We start from the raw sequence: 19,706 nt of genomic DNA, 5'->3' as shown, positions 1-19,706 counted from the left end.
TAGATAGGTTAAAATTAGAAGAAGTTAAAACTGCAATTTAGATGCAGAAGGTTTAACCTTGTTATAAAAAAAATTAAAAATTACAATCGAGATTAAAGTTTAGGGTTAAAATTGATGAAATTGTAAGTTCCTCCAGTTAATTTGTTTATTTTAACCAACAATATTGAAAAATTTATATATAGTTGAGTTCAACCATATCCAATGGTTCAAACTTTGATCTCTTAATAGATATGATGTATATTTTATGTAAGTTGAGATAAGTTCCGGTTGACAAGTTAACTATAAAAATAAAAGTATAAAATTAAAAGTGTTTGTGCTCCTCAATATGGAGGGGACCTATAAGCATCGGTTTGCAGACAAACTCATGTTCACATAACCCAACAAACCCTTTTTCTACTTTTATTTCTTCGACCCAAGTTGCATCACAAAGACAACCTTTTAACATTAGGTATTGGAGTATCCAACGACGAGCTTCTAATATCAACAATCATTTATATCAAATTTTACAAGCTTCTAATAATCTATTGATATTGTAACGGGAGAATATTAGAAGCTCGTAAAGATTTTGATACGAACCATGTTATTGCTATATTAAAACTAGTTGAGAGATATCTCATTTTCATTTTTTTTTTTTTTTGTTTTGTTTAAGTTCATCAACTTATAGAGGTAGAGATGGAGGAGAGAGACTTAATTTTACCTCTCTCTCTATATATATATATTTAAAACCAACTTCACAAGCAAAGGATTTAATAAATAAATTGTGCAAACTCTCCCGATTGGGTAAGAGAGTTGGTAGACCTAATTTAATAAGTCATGGCTACTCCAAACGCACTAATCATGGGATTGCCATTTTAAAATTTTCTTTTGATTCCAAAATAGAAGCTTAATAAATTAACAAATTAACAAACAAATAATTTTCATCCTTGCATTTGTGTCTATATATATATAGAGAGAGAGAGTGTAGGTATAAAAGTGGAGATAGAAACATTTTCTTCCCATTTTACCCTTTGATTAGAACACTCTTCTACAATTCTTTTTTTTTTTTTTTGGTGATTACATTGTTCTTTCACACTATTCTACCATATTAATTGTATTTTCACGATAATTTGGTGGCAATAATTTATATATTTAATTTATAATTGAGAAAATTTAAGAGAGTGGAGTTTTAAATCACGTCCCGTCCCAAATGTCACTTCATGCAATCAGTTGGAGGTATAACACCTAGACACTCAATACATATTTCATTGCAAGATGACACGTTGAACGCCTAGTAAGCGAAACGACTTCTTCAACTTGTCTCATCGCAAAGCTTCAACTTTGGACTTCAAAGACCTTCGCAATTCATTGAAGCGGAAAGATTGAATCGAATGAATAAGTTGAAAAGACATAAAATTAAATGTTGTGACCTTTCATTTCATGTTTTAATTAGTATAAATAGGGTTGTAATTTTTACATTTAAAAAAGAGAATTTGGATGAATGAAATCTGAAAATTCTAGAATGTAGAATTTTGTTCTTGTGTGTTATTGTAGTAGAATGCACGAATATTTGGAGCATTCAAGTGAATGACGAGTTGGAAATAGTTTTTTGGGGAATACAACATTTTCAATTATATCAATCTTAAATAAATGTAATTTTTCATCGCATCAATTAATAACCACAACAATCATAATAAGATTTTGCATGACAGAAATTAAATGTAATTTCTGATCGCATCAATTAATATCATAGTATCGCCTATTGTGGAAAGTCCTTTCATGATAGTTTCAAAAAATGTCACAATAAGATTTTTCATGATAGAAAATAAATGTCCTCATTAATTAATATATTTTGACAACAAATAAATGTCATATTTTATTTTATGATAACAAATAACTGTTATCATTTGCATATTAACAACATTTACAATGAATTCGTTTATTATGACATTTTTTATATGTCAAGGATATGTCAATCGTGACAGTTTTTGTAAAAGTAAATGTTATCTTTTAGATATTGACAACAATTACAAAATGTCACAAATTTGTATATTATGAAATTTTTTCTCTGTCAAAGATAGACTAATCATGACAGTTTTTTGTAAAATTAAATTGTCATTGTTTTATTATAGACAAAATTATAAAATGTCACGAATTCGTATATTATGACATTTTTTCTCTATCATATATTCCTCAATTACTACCGTTTTTCCTTGTTCTTCATGTCGCTCTACCATTACACTAACCATTTCATTAATAATAATGTTCTAATATATCACACCCATATGGAAACAAAGAGTCGATACTTTAATATATATACGCTATAATACACTTTATAATTTTTGTGCACACATTGACTAATAACCATTTTTTGTTAAAATGTAGTTTACATACAAAAAGAATAAACATTCTTTAGGTACCAACAAGCCTAACATCACTACATTGGAACCAAGATTTTTCGAATAACCATACAAAAAGTCCTATATCAAATCCATCTCTCCATGTTGGCTTCACTACTCCAATGGATTCTTCCAAACCTAGTAAGAAGGGGAGTGGGAGGGATAACAAGTTGAAAGAAAAATCTTACCAAAATATGACCTTCCAACCATACCAGTTTGAACTTAATTTCATGATTTAAGTACAGACATCATACAGTACAATACTAATAATGTTAAGTGTTAGAGATAATTTCATAAATATATCAATCTACCCTACACTGCATTTAGAGTTTCAAAGGTATCTTTTCTTCCACTTCACCAACTACTTGATATTCATGTTGAGAGGGAAAGTGGTGAGTTAACTTCTAACACAAACAAATAGCTAAAAATCAAGATGAACTATGTACGAACCAATCAAATCCAATTTCCAACAAGTACAAACTAAGCCAAATATTTTCAAAGGCTACCATAACTGCAAGATAGTCATAACACTTTGTGAAAATTGTTAAATAGTGGTAGAAAGGAGTAGCCTTTTCATCGTCTATAAAGTCTTCTTCTTCTTCAGTCAGTCTCTAAGCGAGAACTTAGAGTCCGAAGAGAGAAGATGTCATCTTTCCATTTCTGCCCTACTTGTAATGTCATTTATGTACTTTCCATTTTTATATTTCCTTGCAATGTATTTGTTCATATTATACATTGGCCTAAGGCCTATATTCTTTAATATATTCCATGTTTATACCTCTTCAATCCATCACTTCTTTACTATTCATCTATCAACGTGTTATTTGTAGTTTAGGTCTGTGATAAGTTCTTAATAAGAAGCTTAGCTTATAATTCTTATCGCGTTAGCTGAGCTATATTCATCGCTTGGCCAGTGTATATCACCAATTACCCGAGAGGACAAGTATCAAGGATATGGCTAACATGCACAATGAGGAGTTTGGAGACAAATTCTACCTTAGCGAGATAACTTCCATCACTTTTGTTATGAAAGGAGAACAAGTGTGGGTGTTTGGTGTTTAGATGTTGTCACCCTTAAAAGAGAAACTCTATAAGTTTTATAAGTTAAATCTTCTAGATATGTCTCGCTTAACCAAACTTAGTCATTTGCATTCCAAGAGGCGAGATAGTGAAACGTTTAAAGATACTGAGAGGTGGTTGTCTTAATCATAAGCTACTTAACTTAGTTATGTCACATCAAGGCTTTAATGTTGCTTAGCGCCTAATAATGTGTGTGGACTTTCCTTCACTTTTTCTTATATATAAGTTAATTCACAATTCCATTTCACTTTCATCCTACTCCCCCTTTACAAATTTTCTAATGTAGATAAGTAGATATAGTATAAACTTACACTTCATTATATTGTATAGATAATTCTTTTATATTGCCTTAATGAAGAGTAAACCCCTAGAACTAATATTTTGATATCAATTCTCTATGTTCGACCTTGGATTACCCAGGAAACCTATTGTTTCGCTTACACTTAGGCAAGCAATAGAAAAAATTGTACTCAATAGAACTTAGTATTTATGTAAAGATGAGATATATAGTGAGCATCTAGTATGCAATGACCATTGCCAATGACTCATCACATAGAATTAGATATACACAAAACACCAACATTAACTCTTAAGTCTGAATTTACCAACCAAGTCTTTGGCACGGTGAATTCCAAATTAACAAGCACATGTGCAACGAGAAATGAACCAGAAAACTCCTGAATGTTGTTGATGGAGTGAACATCACAGTAGGCTAAATGCAAGTTGCTGACGAGAGTGAATTCCAATTGTCCTGGCGTGAGGAATGATTCATGTTCTTGGTGGAAAGGAATAAGAGGAAGCTAATGCGCAATTTATGTGATATTTTATAAAATAAGGTGTTGGAAGTCTATGTTTAAGAAATGAAAATGAATTTATAAGATTGTATTTATTATCAAAAAACGGATTTCTAAGTCACCCCTCACAAAGTTTTGACTTACACATTAAATTTTCCTTTCCCAGGTGATCAGGCGTTGAGGCTATGTAAGAAGAGTGAATATGGGTTGCTAATTGATTTGATTATGTTAATGGATAAAAATTAGAATTTTTAAAGGTTTTAATTGATTTGATTATGTTGATGGAGAAAAATTATGAGAGATGAAATCATTGTTTTTTGGGAGTTTGAGTCAATTACACGGTATACCAAAAAACTTAAATGTATTTATATTTTGGAAAACAAAATCTATATACGTATTTTTTACAATGTGAAAAAAATTAAATTTATACTCTTTTATATTTTCCAAACAAATATTTTCAAGTAGGTTAATGAAATATATTTATTTATTAACCAAAAAAAATATTTTCAAGGAGTCCAATAAAATATTTTGGATTAAATTAAAGGTAAACGATTTTTTTGTTAATAAATAAATAAATTTAGATATTATTAAAACTAATAAAAATCTTTTTATTTTCAATTTTCAAATTCGCACATTTCTCAAATTTGTATGAAGTTTTTTAGAAATTAATTAATGTTCACATTTCGAACAATAGGAATAAATTAGTCAAAAATGATATATTTAAAATAATAAGTATGTGTTGTGCATTTGATTTGTCATAAAACTAATTAGCCATAATTGTTTTTTTTGTCAAAAATTAAGTATCTCTCCCAAAATTCATCATTTCTTCCGATTCTCCTACTTCCTAACTAATGAATGACAAATGCTAAAAGACGAATATGAGAGGATGAGGCCCAATAAAAAACATAAATGGGCCTTTCTCAAAATAGGTATTAGATCTTAATTTATTTTAAAATTTTAAATTTTGAATTTGAAAATTAAAATTAGTTTTCCTATCAACATTTCAAACTTTTTATTATTATTATTTGAAAATTAAATCTCTATTCTTTTTTTTATTTCAAAATAAGTTGAATTTTTAAACCTTTAATAATTTAAAAATTAAAATTATTTGTATCTTAATTTATTTTTTTCAATAAAATAGGTTAAGATATAGTGTCTTTAGATAAAATCTCCTAAATTTTATATACATTTTAATAAATAAATAATATTAATTAAAAAACAGCTGAAATTCCTCTTCGGAAGATAATTTTTGTATCTTTTTGTTTTGAGTTAAGGGTTTTGTTCTTCCACCCAAGCGTTTACAGGTTGTAGACTTGAAAATCAAAGATGGAAGATAGAAAATAAAGATAGTGTTTGCGTGCTTCAAATGTTTATATTCTTCTTCTTGAAAATGCATGATGAAGAATATGAAATTTAAACTTCAAATGGAAGAGGGTGGAGATTGGGGTTTGTCGGCTCGAAGAAGATGAGATCAAAAAAGAAAAATGAAAAGTGGAGACGAAGGAAGATGAAACTAAAACTTCAAATGGAAGAGGGTGCAGATTGGAGTTTGCCCGCTCGAAGAAGATGAGATCAAAAAAATAAAATGGAAAGTGGAGATGAAGAAAGATTTTCAAAATGGAAGATGAGAAACGAAAAATAAAAATGAAGTATGAAGATCGTTGCAACATGTTTGGAAAATGAAAAGAAAGAGTTCTAATTTTGATTGAACAAGTATGTATTCAATATTTATTAAAGTGTATTTATTCTATTTTAGCTCTAAGAAAGTAGTTTATACTTTACGTATAGGGGTGTTTTGGGTTTTTTCAAATTCTTATTTATTGTATTTTTTCTTCATTTTGCTATTTTTGAAAAAAATAAACAGTTTTGCTATTTTTCAAAACGACAAATTTAAAATTGTACCCAAAAAAAATATTAACATGATATTCTATCCTAATTTAACTTAGCTCAATTAAAATTTGTAATATAATTGTTGTACTACAAACAAAAAAAAATGTAATCTACCTAACCAAACGAAGTAAAAATGTAATCTACCTAAACAAAACGAAGTAAAAGAAGGATTATGAGAATTAAAAGAAAATAGATGTTCTTTTGCTCTAACTTATGATGGTATGAGTTAACATCTCCTAGGAGAAGTCTTTCGTATAATATTGTTTTGTGTTTCTAATTTTTACTTTTGTCGTTAATAAAATTTCGACACATCAATTAAACTACATTAAAAAGAAAATGTTCTTTAATTAATATGGATAATCCTTCGGATCGAAACGGTAAGATAAGAAGGGTTAGGGGCTATTTAAAATTAATTAATTAACTAAAATTATTTAATTGGAAAGTTAGCAAAAAAAAAAAATAACAAAAAAAATTATGATAATAGAATTCATTTCAAAATTGCAAAAGTAGTAAATTTAAAAGCAAATTATGTCAGATTACAGTCGACTATTGTCATATTTGCCAAATTTGCAATATGCAAAAAAGAGATGTCATGAAGAGTTTTTTTTCTAAACTATTTTATCCTCTAATGCAATTTTCCTATTTAATTTGACATTAAAATTCGTTTGAGCTTCAATTTGAGTGATTCAAATTGCGTTGAACTTATCGTGCCGAACTCAATACAACGAACTCTTCGTAACATTAAAATTATTGGTGAATAAAAATAAATTCGTTATCATCAAAATATTAAAACTAGTTAATTTGCCATTGATGGCAAAAAAAAAAAGGCCAATATACATAAAAGGATCCAAAATTTAACTTGACCTCATGGGCTATATAAGTATTTATACATATATACATACATACATTACTTATACAGTCATACATATACACATACATACATAATTCAAAATCCAACTGCATCTCATCATTGGTATACACGGGTATTGGTTCAAATCCAATTGCACCTCAAAACTTTTATTAACATTGTAATTTTTACGCAAAGTACATTGACAAATACTTTTGAACGTTTAAGTTCAAAGTTCAATTTGAGAAAAGAGAAAATTTAGGATAAAATATTTAAATTGGTACAAAATAACTCACGGTAGAAAATGATATTCTATATTTTTAGATACATTAGGGATTAAAGTTACAAGACATCAAAGTCTTAAGTAAAGTACAGAAATTTGAAGCAATATTGATGTGTAATTAGTTGAGCTAACCTCAGTTTAGTTTAAGATATAAATATGAAATTGGTATACTTGTATTCTATTTTATTAAAACTAATTATAACTAATTATGATTGCTTTTACTAAAAGTTGAAGAATATAGTAATACAAAAAATACACAAAAAAATCCAAATGTTCTTTGCGTGCCTTTAGAAATTTGATAAAGTATAGATACCACTTCTTTAGACTCACTTCTCAAAGCCAATTTTGTAAATATAGTTTAATTCAATTTCTAGGAGAAAGACTCCATTATTTCTCTCACTATAGTAACCAAGTAATTAGAATATATCATAAACATGAAAGTAAAGTGCCTAGAAAAGAATTTAGAACTTTGGCTACATAAATATAATTAATTGAACTATAAAAGAACAATACACAAGGAATATAACTTAGTGATTAAGACATATACATTAATTTCCAAGTGTTACTCTCGGAATGATTTTCAATACAATTATAATTGTTTCCTCATTCCTTAGCCTCCTCCCACGCATGCCAAAGAGAACTTTGAAAAAGAAAAAGCAATTTCAAAAAGACGTTTCCAAATTATCAAACTCCTATTACATAGACTCTGAAAAATGTCATTAATTTTTATTTAGAATAGTTAGCTAATTAAGTAGGGTAAAATAAAAACAAATCATAGACTTGGCTAAATATATATATATTATAATAGGATCAATTTTATTATAAATTAACAAATGTAAGATTGAATTAAAATATTGAAAATAAAAAATATTAGGATTAAAATTAAATAAAGTGAAGAGAAAAGATTGTTTTTAAAAAAGGAAAAAGGCAAAGGCAGTTAAACTGTGAAGGGTCTTTCGTCTACAAAATCCAAAACTCATACTCCCGAGAAAAATAAACAAACAAAAAGGAAAAGTAAAGTGAACCACTCCTTGATTTGACCTATTCCATATTCCACATTTTTCTTCTTTCAAATTAATCCATTTATTAAATTTTAAAAAATAACTCTAACATGGTTATAAATATAGCAAAATCTATAACGGATAAACTTCACTAGTAGATCATAAAAATTTATTAACTATAATAGATTTTACTATATTTGTAATTAGAAATATTAATTAAAGATATAGCAACATTTTAAAAAAATTACAAATATAGAAAAACTATCACTGATAGGTTCGTATGATCTATCACTGATAGACCAATATTTACAATATGGTTTATCAGTGATAGAATTATCATTGATAAAATGTTGGTATATACTTAATTATTTTGAATCTAATTGTTAAATTTGCAATTATCCTTATTATAAGTATCCAAAAGATTGAAGATAAAAATGTAAATCTAAAATCTAGAGATGGAAAAGTATATTTTTCTCAAAATTGGATGTGAATCGATAAGAAAATTTGAATTTGTATCACGAAAGAAATGATACGAAAAAAGTAAGTAAGCCGTGGGAAACTTAATAAGTAAGTTTTGAAGGTTTCAACAAAAACGGCTAACACAAAGCATAACTTGCATGTATATATAACATAGGAAAAATTTGTAAATTCTAACACAACAATAAAATTAAGTATTTTCCATATAATAAAAGTTTGTGTAAATTTGAAGGCAAAGTTAAAAATTTAGGAGGGAGAGGAGAGGAGAGGAGAGGAGAGGAGAGGAGGAGAGGAAAAAGCCAAAAATGTTGCCACCGTTTTAAAAAAACCAAAACACTTCTCACAAAACCCAAACTCAAAACCAAAGAATTATTACAAAGAGAGAGAGAAATGAACAAATTGAGCAACTCATTGATTGGGTTACTAAATTTGTTAACTTTGTTAGGGTCAATTCCAATCATAGGGGGAGCCTTATGGATGGCTCGGAACAGCACCACCTGCGAGGCCTTTCTCCAAAGACCATTGCTTGTGGTTGGCTTTTTGGTGCTTTTGATTTCACTGGCTGGCTTCGTCGGGGCTTGTTTCGACGTTGCTTGGGCGCTATGGCTCTATTTGTTCGTCATGTTGCTCCTAATTGCTACCCTTTTGGGCCTCACCATATTTGGCATTGTCGTGGCTAGTGGTGGCGGCGGTGAGCATCGGGTTGGAGACTATTCGGCATGGCTAAGGAATAGAGTTAATAATCCTCAGTATTGGATTACTATTAGAAGCTGCATTTTGGGGTCTAATACTTGCAATCAGGCCTCTAATTCTTTCTCTCCTCTTAATTATTTGCAGAGGGACATCACTCCCATTCAGGTTTTTCTTCTTCTTCCAATTCTTAAACCTAATTAGTTTTAGTTATGTTGCAGATTTGGTCTCTATGTAGTCCCTTATTTAACATTTACTTCTTCTTCTTCTTCTTCATTCATCCGCTTAAATATGATTTAATGATTTAATTTTCGAGGTTCAATCAAACCTCTCTAAGGTTTAAGTTTTAGGTTGATCCATTATTGACCTTATTCAAAAAAGCATAAAGGGTTGATCCATTACTTAACCATGTCTCTTAAATTTCTTTCTAAAAAAAAAAAAAAGAAAAAGAAACTGTCTCTTAATCAGTGGTTGATTCTTTTAAACGAAGACTAGTCCATGTTGATGCACAGTTTAATCTTCTAAAAGAAGATCAGTACAGGTTAAACATAAAGAAGAAGAAAAAGAAATGGCGATTAGTTCTATTTGTCTCCTTGTTACTTTGACCCACCTAACGTTACAAATATACAGTTTAATTGTAGGAATTTGAGTAACCATTTTAGTTCGATATTCAACAGATCTCAACTTTTCACCTCTTATTCTAGAATACTTGTCTAAACTAGTTCAACTTTTAACATTTTAGTTCTATAAGCTTGGATTGATAGTTTAGTCTATATCTAATATCGTCTGACATATAAAAGACTAATAATAATAAAGCTGACATATCTATAAGTTCCAAAATTGAAATTTTGTGTTTGATAAGATTTTAACTGTTAAATTTTGAATATGTCCAAAACCTATAAGATGAAAAATTGAAAGTTGTAAGCAGAAACACAGAAAAACTGATGTAGAGAACAAATTTTGGTTGCAGTCGGGGTGCTGCAAGCCACCAAGTACATGCAGCGAGAACGTGCAAGATCCTGATTGCTACCGATGGAACGGGGCACCCAACATACTGTGCTACGACTGCGATTCGTGCAAAGTAGCCGTGCTTGAGACTGCAAGAAGAGACTGGCACAAGCTCTCTATTCTTAATGTTGTCATGCTCATTTTTCTCATTGTCATTTACTCAATTGGTTGTTGTGCATTCCGAAACACGAAACGAGCTCGAGCTGATTATGCATATGGCGAGAATCGAATGACGAAAATTCAACCGCGATGGGACTACAAGATGTAAACAAATTATCATATGTTTTACTAAACGTTTTGGGTTTATTTTACTTTCAGTCTTTCTAAACTTAAACTTGTGTTTCTTGAAGGTGGAGATGGTTGGAGGACAGGAAGGAGTTTTACTAAGAGTATAAAGGAACTCCATCTTCCTTCTATTTTATCAATCTTTGCCTTTTCTTTTCTTTTCTTTGGTATCTTAAGGTTAAGAAAACTAAGTTTTTTTTCTTTTCTTTTTCGATTTTAGTGAAAGGGAGTAGGGATTTTCAGGGCTTTCTTTTTATGCAGTAAGCTTAGGCTACTTTGAAATCCACGATGTAGTCTTTACTTCTTATCCTAATGTACAATTGCTTTCTTTATTTGATACTAGACATGTGTAAAGTTTGCTATTCTACTTTGCTTATTAGATCCTTGTGATGGATCTAATACTCATGTAATTATGAGTTTGAAAATTTTAAAGCCCGTTTGATATGTCCGTTTTCTTGTTTTTGTTTCTCAATTTTTAAGAAACAAATATGTTCGATGACCTTTTCGTTCGTTTTCAAAATTTTAAAAATGTTTAAGAGAGTTGTAAATCCCAATTATGTTCTCATTTTAATTAATTCTCTTTCTTATACATTTTAATTTATTTAATAAGCCTTTTAATTTATTTAATTGGCTTATTGGTAGGAGACATGCCTATATATATATATATATATTTTGCCTAAAGCTCTTGGGTTCAGTTCCCAACTTGGATGATCTTTTTTATTTCTTAGCTTGTTTTATTTGTTCTCTACCTTTATTAATTTTTCATATTTATATGTTTAATTTTTTTAATTTACATTTTTCCTTTATTAATTTTTCATATTTTTGTTTTAATATTTCTTAATTTACTTTTTCCTTTTTTTAATTAATCTTTCACATATATGTTTAATATTTCTTAATTTATTTTTATTTTATTTTTCTCTTAATTTTTCATAATTTTTCATAATCACATGTTAATTTAATTTTCAATTTTCAATTTTCAATATTGAGATTTTTATTTAAATACTTTCTAAATTTTAGTTTTTTTCGATAGTTATTTTTATACTTTATTTTTTAAAAAAAAGTATATATTTACACTCAACAAAACCAACAAAATTTATTATGTTTGATTTTTCTATTAAAGATAAATATTTTATCAAATGTTCTAATTTTTTTACAATTTCTCTTATTTTAAATTTAAATTTATTATCTTTTACTACCATCAAAACTAGTTAGAATTTTGTATTATATAATTTCTTCTACTAAAATCAATATTTATGTAATAATATAATTGAGTTGATTTTGAATTTAAATCAACAAGTAATGAATTGAATTAAAAAACAAATTTTAACACCATATGATTAATAAAAATTATTGTATTTTATGTGTATTTGATTATGTTACTTTTTTTTTTATATATTTTAATAAAGTTTATATATTTTTAAATTTTTACATAATTAAATTATATTTAAACTAAAAAATTAGAAAAATATTAGAAAAATAACACAAGAAACAAAAAATGACAACAGTTATATATGTTTGAGGGTTCCATCTCTTTATCATTTGGAGTCCAATTTAAAACTCTACCATTATTGTAAGTTTCAAGATCAAAGAACTTTAAAAAATATGAGGGTCCAAATTTTAGGATGAAAAAATTGAGAGTGTAACAACTACCTTAACATACCTTTAAGGGTTTCTTCAGCTTACCCTTACCTTAAAACTGTATAGTTGCTTACACGTGGACCAAGTCTAATTTGCAACCATTTTGGACAGATTCCCAATAAAAGATTCTAAAGTTAAAAACAAAAAAGACATTTAGAAATAGTTAAAATCTCTTTTAAATAAATCATGCATGTTATAATTTAAAATGGTTTGATTTGATTTTTATACCATGAATGAATTATAAATCAAATCATTATAAACACGTTTGAGAGTATTTCAAAATCAGTCTTAGGAGAAACTTGGGACGAAACTCTACTCATATACCTCGGGCTGTATACAGATAAATCCCCAGTGCTGCAAAAAAAGCACAAACGAAGCAACTTTTTTTTTTTTTTTTTTTTTGCAACTAAAGCACCACAAAATAAGAAATATGCAAAACAAAATTGCATCTCAGAATAAAGAAAAGAGGACCTGTTCATGAAGTTAATCAACAAACGTAGACCCTTTTAGATGACCATATATAATCTCAATCAATCAATCACACATTCTCTGTTGCATCTTTTCCCGACTCTTGAGCACTTCTGGCTGCCGCCAATCTTTCAGCTGCCAGTCTTTCTTCCAAAGCTCTGGCTCCCCTTTCTCTGAAATGAGTACAATTTTCAAATTTTATGAGTATTCTCTTCTCTCCACCAAGTTCTTTATATTTTTTGCCATACACATTTTCTTTATGTTTATATTGTTCTTTCGTTTTTGCTTTTGTAGCTTCAATTCCACTTCTAAAAAATGAAACACTCATGGAAACTTCTTTTTTTCTTTTCTTTTTGCTTTTGCAGCTTCCAACTTTTTTTAAATATCCAGGTCGGTTTACATGCATCTCAACTAATCTTACAAGATAACTAACCTAATCCTATGACATTTTGGTGTCAAGAAAAGTTGTAGGATGTTAAAACCCAGATAGGTAAAACCATTGATAGAACCTATGACCTCTTAACTCATAATAGTTTGTTTGTAAACAATCGTCTTGACTGGTGGACAACCATCCTTTCCTTTGAGCACTTAATATTGGGCCCATTCAAAATTACCCTCCCCTTTTGATTTTGATTTAAAAATCCTCTTTCCCTGTGGGTTGACACCCTGTCACCCCCTTTGGATGGTTTTCTTTTCGAAAAAGTGCTGACAACAATGTTCATGTTCAACAAGGTGGGTGGTTAATAGGGTACCTCTTCTGCAGTCAAAGCACAAAGTGAAAAGATGCATATAAAGAGCGAAACATCACCACTAAGGTAGATGCATATAGTGAGGTGATGGGAATTCAATATTTGAATTTGAAAGTTATACATAAAATTTTTAATTTTAAATGTAGCACCTAATTTCTAGATAATAAAACAAATTTTGAACTCCTAATTTGGCCCCAAAATAAAATTTTAAATGGTAAGCTTAAATTTTAAAATTTAGGACTCTTTCCAATTAGTTATAATTTCTTGCTTTGTCCTGTCTACCTCAAGCCATTTAAAACAAAAAAGCAGGTCTTCTGCAAGCTACAGAAAATGCTAAAAGTGGAAAACACTTGTAGTATGTCAGAAGAGAAGTAATAACAAATATTACCTTCTTCTAGATGCCTCAACTGGATCTGAACCGGGCAGCGGGGCGCCTGCAGCAGTATAGTCCTCAGCATTGTCAGGGGATTCAGATCTTCCACAAAGCATACGATGAAATATCGATGCAATTGGATCAATGACTGGCCTGCACACAACCATCAAGATTCATAGTATACTACAGACTATGGAAAGAGAACACAGAGTATTCCTGAAACATGAGGAACAGGTGCTTAAAAATAGAAAAGGCTTCAAAACAAAACATTATACCGTAAAAGTTCAGGGAAGAATGTAGAGAACGCAAAATCATCACTTGGATCGCCTTTCAGTTTTGCTTCAGGTTTCCTCTGCCAGTATCTCAGATAAATCCAGCTGATGTAGGTACCAAATATTATTGTTGGGAGATATGTTGCAGCTCCTGTTGTCCAAAAGCTTACGGCAATGGATAACAATACAGCAAGAGATGGCAACCACTGAATGAAATTGCAAGCGAAGGCCAGAAAGAGGGTTCAAATAAAACTCTGATAAAAAATTATTCAAAATTAGGATATATCTATCTACATTTTTCATACCTTAGCTTTTAGTTTCAATACTGGCAACTCTTGATCAGGTATCATTTGTTTGATCCCAACCAAGAATCCAGCTAGAATCCCATAGAAACCAGATACAGGCAAATAACTGACACCACAAAAAGATGTAAATAAGATGTCTGGAAAACCTGGGAGCAGCGCAGGAAACATGTTTAAAGAGGAGGACAAATTGAGAAATACTGAGATGGAAAAGAATCAGACAGTTTACTTGAATGCAAATCTAAATGGATTAAAACAGTTTTGAGTGATGATATCAACAGAATGCTCAATCAGTTAAAGACATGTACACAAGTATGCCTAAAAGGTGTGCCTGATGCACGATGACTCAGTAGCACTTACAGATAACTTTCCTCCTGTGTAATATAGTACAGGGCAATTGCTGTGATAAAGACACATAAGGAAGTTAGAAAATTGACTACAAAGATGAACTTCAAAAATTCTCTAGATCCCCATATGGGTTCAAGCAGCTTTCCAACAAACAGGAGGCCAACTGTACTGACAACAACCTGCAATATATTGCTCTCTGTGAGTGTAACTTCGAGTGGAGAAATGACTAAGAAATAGTGAGATAAATTCAAACCGTTATTCTGTAAATGGAAAAAAATTAGTGCGCGACAATTTGGTTGCATACCCCATATATTGACTGTTCAATATAACCAGCAGTTAGGAGATTCCAGGCAAAAGGTATTGTCCTACAAAATAGAAGTTCAAAGGAATGAATAACCCGACCACCATTTATAGTTTACACATTATCCATTAAAATTTAACTTAAAAGTTGGTCAAATACTAAGGCCATCAATGAACTTTAATCAATTCAGAGGAAATATTCTCATATCATACAAATAAATTTAATTAATTAAGTAAACTAGGCACAAATTTCTTCATTACGATATGTAATCTTATTCGTCAAAATTAAGAGTCGAAGAATCAATATGGACTTAGCTTGATAAATCTATATACAAGAAACTGAGAGATGGAAAGTGGTGATAGAATACTGAATGACAATGACAAATTTGGAATTTTGATGATCAGTCAATGAGAAGAAAATACAAAACTTTCATGCCCAAATTGAGTCTCCTCGTGAGGAAAGTTACCTAAATGGCTCGCAGTCATATTTAGTATTTACTGCATTGTAACTGAAAAGGTAAGTATCTTAACTAATCTACTAAGTGTTTAGATGTATGTCCAATTGTCCACCGTACACAAGAACTCATAACTTGCAGTTGATCGAGGCTCCATTACCATGCTATCACATCAATCACCATGTCTTGCCTAAAATAATGGATCCTCGCTTCTTTGATAAGTGACATTTTTCTCCATTTTGAATTTTGTAACAAATTCAGAGTTACTTGCTTCTGAATTAAATCTGTTAGGTTTCCCTAAGAGATGTGCATGAAAATTTTGAGTAGTGTGGTTGGACAGGAAGACTCTTATTTACTAAGAAAAATATTCACATGGAGAATTTTCCAGATAAAAGATATTTATATTCTACCTCTTGCTGGTCTATGAATGTGAACATTCAGATTTTGGGCTCAGTTTTATATATTTATACAGCTCAACATGGCTTGATTTTTCTGTAATTTCCTTTTTCTATTGTGGACATCTTTCTCTATATTTCTAATCTTATAACCATCTTTTTTTTTTCTATCAGGGAATAAAGCCAATTCAAAATGATAAGGGATTCACATTTCACACTCATGTAGGTGTTTCCTCTAATTATTTCGTAGAGTCAATAATTCAGATTGGTTAGCAGTGAAAACATCTGGTTGCATGGAGGTAATAACATCTTTGGACTTTTCACTAGAAAAAAAAAAATAAAATGAAAGAGTTCTATATATCAAAATAGTACACTCAGGCAGTAGATTGTGTAGCCTCTCAAAAGGTTTGTTGCTACTTCCTACCAACATAAACGTTTTGTTCTGAAGTATGGCAGAACGATACATGGATGGTTTGGCCAATAAATTAAATAGTGGAATTGCCAATAACATCACAACTTATTATTTTGACCACATTTCGAAGCTTGGAAACTACTTTATTGACTAACTTCCATCAATCTTTCTACACATGCCTCTGGATCACAATTCACAAGTATGTAACATGCAAAACGTGTAACAAATACCTTCCACACACCCCCGCCTGAAATCCTATCTTATACAGTTATTCAATCATCAGTGGTCACAAGATTCTAGACTCTTTCCTTACTAAATTTCAACTCGATAAAACAAACACACTTCTAACCAGAAACCTACTGGCATTACTTCAAGAACGTAAGCATCGCATATATTCAGCCATGAAACTACACCAGCTTCGCACAGTTTTCACTATTGCTAATAAAAAAAAAAAACTAAATTCTCCAAAGCGAGGTACCTGGCTGGAATAAGAGCAAGATAGTTAACAACCACAGGAAAAAGCTGAACCAAGATATGCCCGCCAATTAGCACAACGGCTATGCCCTTGCATAGCTTGGTGAATCCAGTAAACGAACCAGAGCCCTGTCCAAATACAACACAAAACAAAAACATCAATCGAAACGTCGCAGAATTTCGAGAAAATGTCAAGATCTGGAATACACATTCGAAGATAGAAGAGACAAACTGCGAGATCTGAATGCGACTGATACACTAACAATTAAGAAGAGATTAAAACAAATAATTGTAACAAAGCATACCCCCGGAACTGATGGAGTACTCATGGGCGGACAGGGTGAACGGTGGAGACGGTGATCGGAGTTGCGAGCTAAAAATGGACTGTTTTGCTTGGCCGGAGACTTTTGGATTAAATGGGGGGGAGGGGGGAGTGGGTCTTCTATGAAGTGTAACTTAGGAGATCGAAACGTAAATGTGAGTAATTGGGTGCGGTGAGCTGTAGTGTTTATATGGTACACATCATGTAGATAATGTAGATCAGCTTTACTTCTGATTTACCTTTGACCATGATTTGTTTGCGGGAAACACACGTCAGCTCCCAACGCTTTTGCTTGTTTTGTAAGAAAACCTATGTTTTGCAAATTACTCCTTCATCTCTTCATATTTTCAGAATAGGGGTAAAAGGAAAATTGTCTAAATTAACTTCAATGCTACGAAAGTTACATTTTTTTTTTTTTTTAATCACACTTGGAGATCAAATCTTTTATTTATATGATGGAAGATTATATGTTGTTTAAAACTATAAAATCAAATACTAAAATATTCTTTATAACTTAAAATATGCATTTTTTAAAAGATAATTTAAAATCATTTTCAAACTTCTTTTAACATGTGCTTCTCATGCATTTTAAAAATTAGGAAATATTTAAAAAATTCTTAAATTCTCGTTAATAAATCTTTTAAAAATTTGGGTAGATCATAAACTTATATAAGCGTTAAAATTAAGCCTTCAAACATATAATAGTTTTTGAAAGTTAGACCCACAAATCATAAAATTGAATTATCAAAATTTATACTATTTTCTACCATTAATATATATAAAAACAATATTAATATCAACTAAATATTGAAGCAATCCATTATTTTACTTGTGCAATAGAGACACTAATTTACTTAAACTAAAACTTTCACGATTTTCATTTTAATCATGTGACAAGAAATTTTTTGTACGGACAACCCTTTCGAAAGGGTGTTATAATTGATGACTCACCTCTCGCAAAAGTATGATTTACAGTGGTAATTAATTTAAATCAGTCAATTTTCACAAATATAGATAAACACCAAATATTTGCGAATTGTGTAACAAAATAAAAAAACTCACGATACCTTCATAAATTCTATATTTGTCCTTAAATATTGTCAACACTCCTTTTTCTTCTTCTTCTTTACAATTTATTAATCTCCTCTTCATATTATCAACTTCTTCTTCTTGTTTGTGAGTTCTTCTTTCTTCGTCATCTCTTTTCTTTTTCTTTTTTCACTTCTTCAAATTTCCACTTGGTAAACGATCTTCATCATCTCTCACATATTTCTCTTCCATATCTAAACGATTGTGTGCCAATGTAATTTAGAATTCAGAAACGTATCTGTCTTATTCTCATTGAGTCAAAGCAATGTTACATATTTATATAAAAAATAAACTAAACCCTAGAGACTATGTAAAATTACAATAAAGGACATATGTATATATATATATCATAACACCAAGATCGTATACCAAACATACTTTTTTAAAAACCCCTTTAAATAAACCAATTATAAATTAAATCAAATTTAATTAATATATTTATTAAATATCTTATATTTAATCTAATGTATGTGTAAATTATATTCTAATACACATATCTCTCCAAATCTATAATACTAATATGGCTTTCATAATTTCATTCACATTAATTTTTCGTCATGGTTTCAATATGAATCCAATTCATATTAATTGATATTTTAACGTTTAATGCTCTCATTCTATAAAATTTAAATTTGAATCTAATTAACTTTATATTATTGTATCTACATACATTACATTAATTTATATCATATACAATAAACTTCAATAAATTTCCTTGAACACATCAAATTCATTCAAAACTTAAAATTCTTGTAACATCCGATGGTACTTAATTAACCAACAATTATAAGTTCCAATGATATAAGATTAATTAATTAAACTCTTTAATTAATTTAATTGATATTCATTAACTATGGAGAACTCCACTACATAACCATAATTGCACTTTTATTAGCCGTAGAATATTTATGTGTCCATTAATTTAACCATTTTCTACAGGTTAATCTTTTTCATATTGTTCATTACTACAATCGGGTCAAATTACCGTTTTACCTCTATAGTTTTCCTTTGCTCCTTATGTACCACCAATTCTTTTATGAACAATTTGTTTATGGTCCAACCACAAACAAATGTTCTTTCTCAGGCTAGTGAAAAGATAAGGTCTCATTGTTCAAGTTTCTAGAGTCGACCTTAAAGAAACAACCTATTTACTTACCCTAAAGGCGAGAATGAGTGAATCCATTTTGTGAAGCTAGGTTTCTAGCTTCCCACTTGATTTGTCCTCAAGATGGTAGGCTTATTGAACCAGTAATGAAGGTCACTCTCTCCAACATAAATCAATGGGCGACCATTCATGAGCAGGAGTCTATAACTCATTCAGGATTCAAATGAGTTACATAATCATGTGTTCGAAATACATAAAATTAAATGTGTAACCT

The 19,706-nt window shown here is 29.9% G+C and overlaps 2 protein-coding genes across 3 annotated transcripts; one reads left to right on the top strand and one right to left on the bottom strand.

Annotated features, from left to right (window-relative positions):
* The first annotated feature begins 8,940 nt into the window (after window positions 1-8,940).
* On the top strand, window positions 8,941-11,174 carry LOC101211909 (tetraspanin-6). The gene is made up of 3 exons (XM_004143754.3): window positions 8,941-9,605; window positions 10,408-10,709; window positions 10,796-11,174. The coding sequence occupies exons 1-3, from the start codon at window positions 9,138-9,140 to the stop codon at window positions 10,830-10,832; spliced, it is 807 nt and encodes a 268-aa protein (XP_004143802.1). The 5' UTR covers window positions 8,941-9,137; the 3' UTR covers window positions 10,833-11,174.
* A 1,390-nt stretch (window positions 11,175-12,564) lies between these two features.
* Window positions 12,565-17,394, bottom strand: LOC101211674 (rhomboid-like protein 19). 2 transcript variants are annotated; one of them, XR_969570.2, is made up of 9 exons: window positions 17,222-17,394; window positions 16,921-17,045; window positions 15,185-15,245; window positions 14,893-15,059; window positions 14,536-14,641; window positions 14,234-14,436; window positions 13,974-14,111; window positions 12,840-13,009; window positions 12,565-12,722 (listed from the first exon to the last, which is right to left on the bottom strand). XR_969570.2 is itself a non-coding variant. In XM_004143753.3 (8 exons), exons 1-8 carry the CDS (start codon window positions 17,243-17,245, stop codon window positions 12,907-12,909), a joined length of 927 nt encoding a protein of 308 aa, XP_004143801.1. In that variant the 5' UTR covers window positions 17,246-17,394; the 3' UTR covers window positions 12,583-12,906. The 2 variants fall into 2 exon arrangements, 1 of the variants encoding a protein (XP_004143801.1); XM_004143753.3 differs by having other exon boundaries at window positions 12,583-13,009.
* Between the last annotated feature and the right edge of the window lie 2,312 nt (window positions 17,395-19,706).

The sequence above is a fragment of the Cucumis sativus genome, chromosome 5, assembly GCF_000004075.3.
Source record: "Cucumis sativus cultivar 9930 chromosome 5, Cucumber_9930_V3, whole genome shotgun sequence".
Taxonomy (NCBI): domain Eukaryota; kingdom Viridiplantae; phylum Streptophyta; class Magnoliopsida; order Cucurbitales; family Cucurbitaceae; genus Cucumis; species Cucumis sativus.
Note: the sequence above shows the minus strand (reverse complement) of the source record. Positions and strands in the feature narration are given on the sequence as shown.

Coding starts and splice junctions, on each gene's coding strand:
- LOC101211909 (XM_004143754.3), top strand. CDS start 9,138: ATGAACAAATTGAGCAACTCATTGATTGGGTTACTAAATTTGTTAACT. Junction 9,606..10,407: donor GGGACATCACTCCCATTCAG/GTTTTTCTTCTT, acceptor TTTTGGTTGCAG/TCGGGGTGCTGCAAGCCACC. Junction 10,710..10,795: donor CCGCGATGGGACTACAAGAT/GTAAACAAATTA, acceptor TGTTTCTTGAAG/GTGGAGATGGTTGGAGGACA.
- LOC101211674 (XM_004143753.3), bottom strand. CDS start 17,245: ATGAGTACTCCATCAGTTCCGGGG. Junction 17,046..17,221: donor GTACTCCATCAGTTCCGGGG/GTATGCTTTGTT, acceptor GTATTTGGACAG/GGCTCTGGTTCGTTTACTGG. Junction 14,642..14,892: donor ACACAGGAGGAAAGTTATCT/GTAAGTGCTACT, acceptor TTGTGGTGTCAG/TTATTTGCCTGTATCTGGTT.